Source organism: Dasypus novemcinctus, chromosome 5 (genome assembly GCF_030445035.2).
Source record: "Dasypus novemcinctus isolate mDasNov1 chromosome 5, mDasNov1.1.hap2, whole genome shotgun sequence".
Classification (NCBI taxonomy): domain Eukaryota; kingdom Metazoa; phylum Chordata; class Mammalia; order Cingulata; family Dasypodidae; genus Dasypus; species Dasypus novemcinctus.
Window position 1 is genome coordinate 20,883,510 of NC_080677.1, and position 13,827 is coordinate 20,897,336.

At 36.4% G+C, this 13,827-nt stretch overlaps 1 protein-coding gene across 2 annotated transcripts in view; it reads right to left on the bottom strand.

Moving 5' to 3' along the window:
* Positions 1 to 517: 517 nt before the first annotated feature.
* Positions 518 to 13,827, bottom strand: part of STARD3NL (STARD3 N-terminal like) — a 66,832-nt gene continuing 53,522 nt past the window's right edge. For both annotated transcript variants that reach the window (XM_004462575.5, XM_023589974.2), the window contains 2 exons: positions 2,312 to 2,387; positions 518 to 1,274 (listed from right to left, as the gene is read on the bottom strand). In XM_004462575.5, the coding sequence (XP_004462632.1) occupies positions 2,329 to 2,387 (59 nt within the window). In that variant the 3' untranslated portion in view covers positions 518 to 1,274; positions 2,312 to 2,328. The remainder of the gene's footprint in view (positions 1,275 to 2,311; positions 2,388 to 13,827) is intronic.

Consider the following 13,827-nt stretch of genomic DNA (forward strand, 5'->3'; position numbering starts at 1 on the left):
ATGTATCTACTTACCCTTGGTTTATGCTCACTGAACAACTTCTGATTGACCCTTGGTTCCTGTGAGGATTGGCTGCACCCTAGTGATTCTACCAAGCATTCTCTGGTAATAGCTTTCTGAGGGTAAAAGCAGACATTCTGGGTTAGGCATCATCCATGGACTTGGTCTATGGACCTCCAGTTTCACCATGACAACCCCATTGAGTTCCTGAGGTTTTAGTCCCAAGGTCAGACCCTGGTGATTTTCCTTGATTCCTATTCCACTGTGAGAAGCTTCTGCTCAACTTCACAACAGGCTTCTCTGGAGCATCTCTAATGTCTGCCCCACTCTAGAACAAGCACAGATGGATTTGACCTGGTGTGTACAAAGTGACAGTTTCCACCAAATCAGCAGCACCATTACCAGTACACAAGGTTAAGTTTTCCTTGGATGTTAGAATAAATGAAGAAACTAAGACATGATGCCTTCTTATATAGCCTTATGGTGAATTTTCACGTTTGAAAAACATAGCTCACAATATAATTTAGTTCATTTTAATTCAATTTAGCTAATCACAAAGAAAAAAATTAAAGCAATAATTTCACAGTGTGAATTCAAAATAAGAATACTCAGAATACTGCAGAAGCATACTTCTAAGAGAAAGACATTACTGCATGATAAAATAATATAACATGCTTGAAAACTCACTACATAGATTCACAAACCCTTCTTGTTCCCCTTTTAAATGTCTGCAATTCCAACACTTTAGGCTCATACAATGCAAACCAAGATTAATTAAAATAATCATCTTGAAATGTTGGATTTATTAACTTTTAAAATTGTACAAGGAACACATGTGCATGAGTTTAAAACACCAGGTAAATGTAGAAAAAAAGAAATACAAAATAAATCTGAGACATGAAACCAAAAAATTCCATTTTGTGAATCAAAATAAAAAGTTACTTTGCTTACTATAAAAGTGTTATTTCAATATATTAAGAAGTCTTTTGATTAGGAATACAAGACAAGACTTTTCTGCAACTATTCATTAACAGTTCAGATTTGGTCTCACTGACTATACAACAGTTCATTACATTATCTTACCAGCCACAGGCAGGCTACTAAATATACGTGGATATGGTACAATGTTTGTGAGGTAATACAATAAATAAATTCCTTATTAGTCATTCAGCAACGTCAGCTGTGCATGTTACCATTTCAACTTTCACTAGGGAGATCCCATGTCCAGCCATTACTTTTCAATCTCCAATGACATTCAGTGAGGGTTTTTCACACTATAGAAAGGAAAAGAAAGAAGACAAATGTATTTGAGATGTAGTGTTAAAAGGCAAAATGTTACAATTCATTGCCTTAAATGTTTATGACACATGAAGTTAAGGAAGGGGCTGTGTGTGGCCATACAATAATTGGTTTGAAAGCATATTAGAAAAGGATGTCAAAGACGAGCTATTCATGTGCCCACATTTCTGCTTTATGTGAAAAACTACCGCTGTGGAAGGAAGGGTGGAGTATTTTGGGTGCTGGTGATGCAGGCCCAGGGGCTCCTTCAGCCCTTCGCCAGGATTTCACTGCCTCTGCTCCTATTCCAAGTCCCCTAGGATTCCGAATATGTCACTTACGTTTTTCTTCCGTGACTAAAGAATTAGGCAGAGTTTTCGCTACTACAACATACACAATTTATGCTTATTTGCCTTGTATTTATGAAGTTGAAATGTTTTTCTCTGATGCTTTGAAGGGATCTGAACTTTATTTCATCTTGAAGCACAAGAAGTGCTAGTGCTTTGAATGGAGAACATCTTTCATCCCAGAAGCTTCAAAACACTTGAGAGACACCATGACATGGCCTGGAGTGGCCAATGTTTCAGATCTGGGTGAGTGTGAGTCCCAGCTCTGCCACCTGTTAGCTGTGCAATTTGGACAGGTGGCCCACTCTCTCTTTGCCTCTGTCACTTCAAGTATAAACGGGGATAACAACAGCAGCTACATCTCATAGGGATTTAATATCCTCATAACATAAATAAGTTAACATTTGTAATTACAACAATGCCTGACACACAGACATTCTGGTTAAAGAGAAATGAATTCAACTTTTTTGTTTAGAAAATTAGGGCTTTGAGGTATTTTTCATGTCACAAATTTATATGGAAAATGTTAAGAAATTTCATATTAATAAAATATAATTGATAGATCAATTGTACATAAGATACATCTAGCTATATACATACCTATATTCATATATTCTTTGCATTTTACTTTGGATCTACCAATCTGCATTTACTTTGTCATTATGATTTCATTTTTAAACACTTACTTTAACAGAAATAGTACTCATAGTTCTAGAAGGGGTTTTTCACTGTCCTGTTTTTCTTCAGCTTCTTCTTCAGATCCTACATGGTGGGAAAGAACAAGGAGAAAAGGTATTTTGTTTTATTAAAGTAAGATATTATTTCCTTAATATTACCACATATAGGAATAAAATGTTAAATGATATATACATATATTTAATCCTCAAGAGATTTAGGTTAAACTGTTAAGTTTTACTTGATTTCCTATAGAAGTAAACATTTCAGATATGTTCTTTCTCCCAGTAACTCATCAAAATGAATTTCACCTATGTACTATTGAAAATATTCAGAGAGACCAGGAATTATTATTTACAGCTCTTCTTCCTCCACTTGGTTGCTGACAAGACTGCATACATTTTTAAATACTAATATCTCTGAGCTCTGGTACAAATAAAATAATCTACCTATTTTTTAAATCTCTGTATCAGGCAAGTGAACGAGTGGAAAAGGCAAAGTCAGATGTCCACTCCCGTGTACTTCCCCCAGGGCCAACTGCAATTGCAATTTTGGATCAGGGGTTCATGTCCCACAGACTAAATCATTCATATGACCCAAAAATTCCACTCTGCAATGATTTCCTTAGTGTCTATCTCTGAGGAACCAATACTTATAATCCATTATGTAGATTTTCTCCCTAAAAATTAGGAAGAAATCTAAATGTTTGAGAACAGAAGGAAAGTTAAGAAATTTCCATAACATGGAAAAAAATATACAAAGTAAAATCATATATATAATGCAAAAAACTGTACATATTTGTAAGATTATATTTGATTAAAAAATTTTAAAATCATACATAAATGTATATATGTGCAAATCTGGAAGTCTTTCACGTAATCAGGTGACTTTTAAATATTTCTCTATATATTTCAAAATTTCTACATAAACTCAAATTAACTTTAGAATTTTAAATTATAAATTTTAAAAGCATGGAATATACAATACAATGTGGCCACAATTATGTGAAATTACAAATAGACACACAAGTAAGAAAGATACTAATATTGCTGAATAATCTAAAGGAAGTGATTTAAAATTTTTGCTCTTTTCCACATTTTTATTAAAAATGTATTACTTTTATAATCAGAAAAGGAAAATATAAAAAGAAATATGAGAAGAGAAGGTACCAGGTTAGGGATGTAACCTATTTGCATACAAAAAAAAAAGCAGCCTGCTTCAACTGCTGCTTCACTGTTGCTAGGTAATACACTTCAAAAAGTATGGTGCTTTTTTGTTTTTTTTTTTTATGAGAACATCTGCCTGGATTACAGTCAAGCTCACCTCTGATGTAGGGCAAAGAATGGCTGAGAATCTCAAGAAGATATCATGTCTCACATCTTAACCTCATAAAAGTCATGATTTAGGGTAAAATTGCGGTAAAATAAATAGATGAAGGTGAAATGGTTGGATGGCTTTAGTTTTATGCCTATTAAACTGCTGTAAATCGCAGGAACACTGGTGTGGTTTAACTGCCTTTTCACTTTGAAAGGAGCCTGAGAAATGTGGTCATACCGATTCTTTCTGTTCCCTGGCTCACTTTCCACCTGCCAGACCAGCAGCATTTGAACCACAACGAACTGATGCTTCTTGCAATTATTTGGAAGTCTTAAAGCTAAACCTTTGATTGAAACATAACAATATGAATTATTTACATAATTTAAAACCTCAGACTTAAGGACAACCAGGTTAAAAGTGAAAGATTGGAAAAGGATATTCTATGTAAATAGGAACTAAAAAAGAGCTGTAGTATCCCATATTAATATTGGACAGAAGAGATTTTAAATGCAAAACTGTTATAAGGTATGATGCAAGTCATCATATATTAATAAAAGGGGCAATTCCTCAAGAAGAAACAACTATACTAAATAGTTATGCACCTAACCTGGGTGCCCCAAGATACATGAGGCACAAACTAGCAAAACTGAAGGGAGAAATAGACATCTCTACAATAATAGTTGGAGATTTCAATACATCACTCTCAGAATTTGACAGAACATCTGTACAGAGGATTAAGAAACAGAAAGTTTGAATAATATTATAAACGAACTAGACCTAACAAATATTAATAGAGTATTGTACCCCAAAATAGCAGGCCAAATATTCTTTTCAAATGCTCATGGGTTCTTCTCCAGAATAGATCATATGTTGGGTGACAAGGCAAGTCTTAATAAACTTAAAAAGACTGAAATTATATAAAACACATTCGCTGATCATAATGGAATGAAACTGGAAATCAATAATGGATGGAAAGTGGGAAAATTCATAAACATGTGCAGATTAAACAATACATTCTTAAATGATCAGTGGGTCAAAGAAAAAATGCAAGAGAATTCAGCAAATATCTGGAGGAATGAAAATGAGAACACAACAAAACAAAACCTTATGAGGGAAGTAGATGTGGCTCAAGCTACTGAACTCCTGCCTACCACATGGGAGGTCCCAGGTTCAGTTCCCATTGCCTCCTGAAGAAGACAAGCAAGACAGCGAGCTGACACAATGGGCAGCCATGGCAAGTTTACACAAGATGGTGCAACAAGAGATATAAGGAAGAAAACATAATGAGAGACACAATGGGCAGCCATGGCAAGTTTACACAAGATGGTGCAACAAGAGATATAAGGAAGAAAACATAATGAGAGAAGTAACAAAGCAGGGAGCAGAGGTGGCTCAAGTGCTTAGGCACTTCCGTTCCCACATGGGAGGTCCCAGATTCAATTAGGGGTGCCTCCTAAAAAGAAAACCAGCACACAACAAAAAAAAACACAGCAGGGAAGCAGATTTGGCTCAACTGATAGAGCATCTGCCTACCACATAGGGGGTCCGGGGTTCAAACCCAGGGCCTCCTGGCCCGTGTGGTGAGCTGCTGATGCACACAAGGAGTAATGTGCCATGCAGGGGTGTCCCCACATAGGGCAGCCCCACGTGAAAGGAGTGTGCCCTCAAGAAGAGCCATCCCACGCAAGAAAAGCACAACCTGCCCAGGAGAGGTACCGTAAGAAGAGCTGATGCAGCAAGATTACGCAACAAAAAAGAGACAGATTCCTGGTACTGGTGACAAGAATGCAAGCAGACACAGAACATGCAGTGAAAGCACACAGAGAGCAGACAACGGCAGGGGAGGGGAGAGAAATAAATAAATAAATAAAATTAAAAAAACAACAAGGCAATGAGCAGAAATAAATAAAATAAATCTTAAAAAAAAAACCCTAAGGGACACCACAAAGGCAGTGCAGAGAGGGAAATTTATAGCCCCCCATGCTTACATTTAAAAAGAAGAGCTACAATTGAAGATCTAACTGCATATCTGAAGAACTAGAAAAAGAACAGCAAACTAATCCCAAAAAAAGCCAAAGGAAAGAAATAGTCAAGATCAGAGCAGAAATAAATGAAATTGAGAACAACAACAACAACAACAAAATAGAGAAAATCAAAAGTTGGTTCTTTGAGAAGATCAAAAAAATTGACAAACCGATAGCTAGACTGATAAAAAAAGTGAGAAGACACAAAATAAAGATAATCAGAAATGACAGAGGAGACATTACCACTGACTCCACAGAAATAAAAGAGATCGTAAGATGACAGGTATGCCAGAAAACTAGACAATGTAGACAAAACGGACAAATTCCTAGAAAAACACAAACCACCTACACTAACCCTGGAAGTAGAAAACCTCAACAAACCAATCACAAGGGAAGAGAGTGAACAGTCATCAAAAACCTCCCAAAGATGAAAAGCCAGGGACTAGACGACTTCACAGGTGAATTCTACCAATCATGTGAAGATGATCTAATACCAAACTTGCTTAAGTTCTTCCAAAAAAGTGAACAGGAAAGAATGCTACCAAACTCATTCTACAAGCCAACAACACCCTAATACCAAAACCAGATAAATATACTACGAAAAAAGAAAATTACAGCCCACTATTACTAGTGAATAAAGATGCAAAAATCCTCAACAAAATACTTGCAAACTGAATCCCAAAGCACATTAAAAGAATTATATACCACCATCAAGTGGGTATATCAGGTTTTCAAGGGTGGTTCAACACTAGTGTAATAAACCACATTGATAAATAAGAAAAATTACAGGATTCTCTCACTTGATATAGAAAAGGCATTTGACAAAATAAAGCAGCTTTCTTGATAAAAACACTCCAAAACATAGGAATAAAAGAAAGTTTTCTCAATATGGTAAAGTGCATATATGAAAAACCTATAGCTAGCATTATAGCATCAATGGTGAAAGACTCAAAGCTTTCCCGCTGAGATCAGAAAAACAAGGATGCCCACTGTCACCACTGTTATTTAATACTGTGGTAGAAGTTCTAGCTAGAGCAATTACACTAGGTAAAGAAATAAAAGGCACCCAAATTGGAAAGGAGGAGATAAAACTTGACCTATTCACTGACGATAGGATCCTTTATCTAGAAGATCCTGAAAAATCCACAACAAAGCTACTAGAACTAATAAATGAGTTCAGCCAAGTGGTGGGATACAAGATTAATATGCAAAATACAGTAGCATTTCTATACACTACTGATGTGTAATCTGAGGAGGAAATCAAAAGCAACTAAAAGAATCGAATATTTAAAGAATAAACTTAACCAAGATTATAAAGGGCCTGTATTCAGAAAAGTACAAACAGTGCTAAAAGAAATAAAAAAAGACTTAAATAAATGGAAGGACATTCTGTGTTGATGGATTGGAAGACTAAATATTGTTGGCAGTTTGATACTATTTATGAATTCCAAAAAGAGATATTGATTATATTTGTAAACTGGTCTGTTTCTCTGGGCATGATACCCCTTTGATCATATTACATTCAGAGGTTTCACTTTTACTTTACTAAACCAAGATTAGGCCTTTGATTTGACTATATCATTAGGATATGTAGGGTTGAGTCCCCACCCCTTTGGTGGTCTATACAAATGGATGCTCAATCAAGAACAAGGAAGTAGATACAAAGAGAAGAACACAGAGGAAGAGAGACAGCCCCATAGACACAGCAGAGGCCCTGGGAAGAGAGATGAGCCTGATAGCCTACAGCTGACCTTGTGAAGAGACCAGAGCTGTGCGCCTGGAAAGAAACGAGTCCTCTAGACTACAGGTGAGATCAGAAGAAGCTGGGCCCACAGAGCCTTAAGAGGAAGAGGAAGGCTGAAGCCTCACAGACACTGCCTGTTATCTTGCTTTAACACATGCCAAGAGAGTGTGGTAAGGAAGTAACTGAGTCAGACTCTTTATGGCCTATAACTGTACCCCAAATAAATACCCTTTATAAAAGCCAACAGATTTCTGGTACTTTGCATCAGCACCCCTTTGGCTGACTAATACAATCGTTAAATGTCAGTCCTACCCAAAATTATTTACAGATTCAACACAACCCCATAAAAATCCCAATAGCCTGTTTTTGCAGAAATAGAAAAGCCAATTATCAAATTTATTTGGAAGGGCAAGGGGCCCCAAATAGTCAGAAATATCTTTAAAAAGAACAATGAAGGTTGGAGGACTCTCACTTTCTGACTTTAAGGTATATTACTTAGCTACACTGGTTGAAACAGCATAATACTGGCATAGAAACAGGCAGGTTGACCATGGAACTGAATCAGGAACTCAGAAATAGACCTTCACATCTACAGTCAAGTGATTATTGACAAGACTGTCAAGCTCTCCTAGCTGGGCCAGAACAATCTATTCAACAATGGTGTTGGGAGAATGAGATAGCCATATCCAAATGAAAGAAAGAAGACCCCTATCTCACACCTTATACAAAAATTAACCCCAAATGGATCAAAGGTCTAAATATAAAAGTGACAACCACAAAACTCCTAAAAGAAAATGTAGGAAAACACCTTCAAGATCTTGTGGTAGGCAGTAGTTTCTTAAATCTTACACCCAAAGGATGAGCAACAAAAGAGAAAACAGATTCATTTGACTTCTTCCAAATTAAACACTTTTACAGTTCAAATGACTTTGTCAAAAGGGTGAAAAGGCAGCCCACTCAAGGGAGAAAATATTTTGCAATCATATATCTGATAAGGGTTTAATATCCAAGACATACGAAGAGATCATACAATGCAACAATAAAAAGACAAACGACCCAATTTAAAAAATGGGCAAAGGACTTGAAAAGACAACTGTCCAAAGAAGAACTACAAATGGCAAAGACACACATGAAAAAATGCTCAACATCACTAGCAATTAGGAAAATGGAAATCAAAACTATAATGAAATATCACTTTACACCTATTAGACTGCCCACTATTGATGAAATATCACTTCACACCTATTAAGACTGCCCACTATTAAAAAGTCAGAAAACTGTAAATGTGGAGAAGTTGTGGAGAGAAAGGAAAGCTTATTTAGTGTAGAAGCAAATGTAGAATGGTACAGCCACTGTGGAGGACTGTTTGGCAGTTCCTAAGAAAGTTGAATATAGACTTGCCATGTGACCCAGCAATATTCTAGGTACATACCCAAAAAGAACTGAGAACAATGTCACGAATAGACATCTGCATATCAGTGTTCATAGCAGCATTATTCATGACTATCAAGAGTTGTAGACAACTCAGTTGTTCATCAACCAAAGAATGGATAAACAAATTGTGCTGAATACACATGATGGATGATGCAGTGGTTAAGAAGAAATGAAGTCGTGAAGCATTTGACAATGTGGATCAACCTGGAGGACATTATGTTGAGTAAAGCATGCCAGACACAAAAGGACAAATACTGTATGATTGTGCTATTATGAACTGAATATATTAAGTAAATTCATGGAGTTAATATTAATAATTAGAATACAGGACACCAGAAAATAGAATGAGAGTAGATAATGGAAAGCTGAGGGTTAATCTGTGCAGAATTGGTAAAAAGGTTGTTTGTAAATCTTTGGAAATGAATAGAAAAAGTGAAAGTACATCATAGAGTATATAACAAGCAGAGATATTATATGGGTATGACAGCGGATGAAAAGGTAGACCTTAAGTCTAAGGTCATGTATATTATTAGAAGGAAGGCTAAAAATGTAACATGGGATAGTATAACAGTGAAACTTTATTAAAACATGAATATGGGTGATATCGCATATATAAGATTGTTTTTACAAAATATAAATACAAATATGCTAGAGAAAAGGAGAAAGAATAGCAGCTATATATGGCAAGGGAAGCATAAAGGGATTGAGAGGTCATGTGTTTTGTTTTTTGTTTTTTATTATTATTATTGGAAAAATGAAAATGCTCTAAAAATGACTGAAGTGATAAATGTACAATGGTGTGATTATTCCAGATATCACTGATTTTTACACTTTGGATGAATTTATACTTTATAATTATGTATTAATAAAATTTGACTTGTTAAAAAAAATCACATTACAAAGCTACAGTAATCAAACTACATGATACTGGCACAAAGACAGACATATTAACCAATGTCACCAAATTGAGAGTTCAGAAATAGACCCACATGTCTATGGTCAACTTATATTTGATGGGAAGTGGACTTGGCCCAGTGGTTAGGGCGTCCGTCTACCACATGGGAGGTCCAAGGTTCAAACCCCGGGCCTCCTTGACCCATGTGGAGCTGGCCCATGCGCAGTGCTGATTCAAGCAAGGAGTGCCCTGCCACGCGGGGGTGTCCCCCGTGTAGGGGAGCCCCATGCGCAAGGAGTGCGCCCCTTAAGGAGAGGCACCCAGGGCGAAAGAAAGTGCAGCCCACACGGAGAGCTGACACAACAAGATGATGCAACTAAAAGAAACAGATTCCCATGCCACTGACAACAACAGAATTAGACAAAGAAGAAGATGCAGCAAACAGATACAGAGAACAGACAACCGGGGTGGGGGGTTAGGGGGGGGAATAAATAAATAAATCTTTAAAAAAAACAAAAAGAGAAAAAAACCTTGTATTTGACAAGGCTGCCAAGTCCACTCAACTGGGACAGAATAGTCTCTTTAACAAATGGTGTTGAGAGAACTGGATATTCATATCCAAAAGAAGCAAAGAGGATCCTTATCTCATACCCTATATAAAATTTAACGCAGGACAGATAAAATACCTAAATATAAGAGACAGGATTGTAAGACTCCTAGAAGAAAATATAGGGAAGCATCTTGTGGTTAGTGATGGTTTCATAAACTTTATACCCAAAGCACATGCAACAAATGGAAAACTAGATAAATGGGACCTCTTCAAAATAAAAACTTATGTGCTTCAAAGGGATTTGTCAAGAAAGTGAAAATATTTGGAACGCAGAAAATATTTGGAAACTACATAACCGATAAAGGTCTAACAGCTAGCATTTATAAAGTAATTCCACAACTCAACAATAAAAAGACTGCTCAAATAAAAAATCCGCAAAAGACATGAAAAGACTTCTTCCGAAGAGGAAATACAAATGACTAGAAAAGACATGAAAATATGTTTAACATCACCAGCTATTAAGGAAATGTGAATCAAAACTACAAGATATCATTTCACACTTACTAGACTGGCTGCTATCAGAAAAACAGAAAACTACAAGTGTTGGAAAAGATGTGGAGAAATAAGAACACTCATTTACTGCTGGTGAGAATGAAGAATGGTACAACAGATGTGGACAGTTCGGTGGTTCCTCAGGAACGTAAGTAAAGAATTGCCATATGATCCCAGCAATCTCACTACTAGGTAAATAACCAGGAGAACTGAAAGCAGGGATATGAACAGATGTATGTACACCAATGTTCATAACAGTATTATTCATAGTTAGCAGAAGATGGAAGGAACCTAGGTGTCCATCAGTAGATAAATGGATAAATTTGGTATATACATATGATGGAATATTATTCAGTTCTAAGAAGGAATTAAGTACTGATGCATGCAACAACATGGATGAACCCCAAGGACCTTAAGTTGAGTCAAATAAGCCAGACACAAAAGGACAGATATTGTATGACTTCACTGAGATGAACTAAATATAATAAGCAAACTTATAGAGGTAGAATCTAGAAGATAGGTTATCAGGAGATAGAATGGGAGTAGAGAATGGGGAGCCAATATTTATTCTGCACAGAGTTTACAATAAGGTTGATTGTAATGGTTTGGAAATGGACAGAAGTGAGGGTAGAGCAGCAGTATGAGTATAATTAACAGTGCTGAAATATATCTATGAATGTGGTTGAAAGGAGAAGCTCTGGGTTGTACATATTGCTGTAAGGAAAACAGAAAAAACATGAGATTTTATAACACAGTGAACCCTACGGCGGCCAAGGATTGTGGTTAATAATACAAATATAAGAATGTTCTTTCAAGATCTGTAACAATGATACCTCACTTGTACAGGGTATTGATAGGGGGCTTGTACATAGGGGGAAATGAATCTAAAGTAAAATATGGACTATAGTTGACAGTAATAGTTTAACATCATTACATCACTTGTAACAAAGGTACCACGCCAATGTTATGCATCAAAAATGGAGGGGGGGGTGGAGTTGTTATGGGAACACTGCATATTTTATTCTTAGAAAAATGTTTTACATCACAGAAATAACCTAATATCCTTGTCTGTATTACTGTTTTACACTGAGGCTTCTCTAAAAGTACATATGAAGGGCTTTTCACAGGAGCCAAAGAATTTATATAATTTATGGTCTGTTAACTCACATGAACTGAGTAAGAAGGTAAAAATGGGATATGGTCAGGTGCCCCAACAGACAGGTTCTTGTTTTCAATTTCTTATCATTGAAGCATATAATATCTTTCATAAATGTACACAACAGTAAGTGTGTAAGTGTATAGTAAAAGTTGTGAACTTACAAAAAAACATGCATTATCATCATACCTAATACATACATAAATCACTCCATCAGCACCACCTTCCATTGTTGTGAAACTTTTGTTACAAACTATGAAACAGCATCATCAAAATATTACTATTAACTGTAGCCCATATCTCACGTTTGGTGTATTTTTCCCCCAACCCACACAATTATTAACACCCTGCATTAGTATTATACATTTATTATAGTTCATGAGAGAAAGTTCTCATATTTCTCCTATTAGACACAGTCCACCTTCCACCACTGGATTCCCTGTGTTATAAAGCCCCCAGTTTTGTATAATCCATTCAAACTGCACACTCAGGGGCTCTTGTTTTCATTATAGAGTTGTGCTTTCATGCCTTAGTCTATTTTAGAATGCTTTCATTACACCAGAAGGAAAAATCCCATACCAACTTGTGCCCCCCTATGGTTGTCTCTTAAAATTAATATAGTATATCTTCTTTGCCATTGCTGCAAAAATATTACAATATTATGGTTAACTATCATCCATAAGTTACAATAGTTGTAATTTTTCTGTGTATCACCATATTCTTAACACTTTGTAAAAGAACATTCTTACATTTATACTAACAACCACAATCTTCATCTACCACCGAAATCATTGTTATACATACCCTAGGTTATTATTTAGTTTCCTTTCAATTGACATTTACGTATCATAAATGTCAGACATGTCTACCCCTTACAGCCATAAGCTCATTTACAAATAGGCAGTGTGAGTTATACTATGTGTTACCATCAGTTCTATTCATTTCCACACTTTTACAATTAACCTTATTAAAAATTCTACACAGGGAAGCCTACTTGGCTCAACGGATAGAGTGTGCCCTCTCTGCGGTTCAAACCCAGGACGTCCTTGACTTGTGTGGAGCTGGTCCACGCACAGTGCTGATGCGTGCAAGGAGTGCCATGCCACGCAAGGGTGTCCCCTGCATAGGGAAGCCCCATGCACAAGGAGTGTGCCCCGTTAGGAGAGCTGCCCAGCGCAAAAGAAAGTCCAGCCTGCCCAGGAGTGGTGCTGCACACACAGAGAGCTGATGCAGCAAGATGACACAACAAATAGAGACACAGATTCCCGGGCTGTGAAAAGAATAGAAGCAGACACAGAAAAACACAAAGCAAATGGACACAGAGAGCAGACAACTGGCGCGGGGGGGGGGGGGGGATAAATAAATAAATCTTAAAAAAAAAAAAGATACAACAAGAAGGAATGTGCCTTGCACAAATTAACCCACGAAACTTTAAAAATTCTACATACATCGAGCCTCAGCTCCCATTCTCAACACATATTTTATTTCCTAGACTATACTCTAGAGTTTACTCCGTGAATTTATTCTTCATATTTAGTTCACATTAGTGAGACTGTACAATGTTTGCCCTTTCGCGTCTGGCTTATTTCATTCAGCATAATACTCTCAAGGTTCATCCATGTTGTCTTATGTATCCCAATTTCATTTCTTCTTAAAACTGAATAGTATTTCATTGTATGTATATACCACATTTTGTTTATCCATTCACTGGATGGACATTTGGGCTATTTTCATATTTTAGAAACTGTGAATAATGCTGCTATGAACATCAGTGTGCAAATGTCAGTTCATATCCTTACTTTCCATTCTTCTGAATATAACCCTAGTAACAGAATTGCTGGATTATATGGCAGTT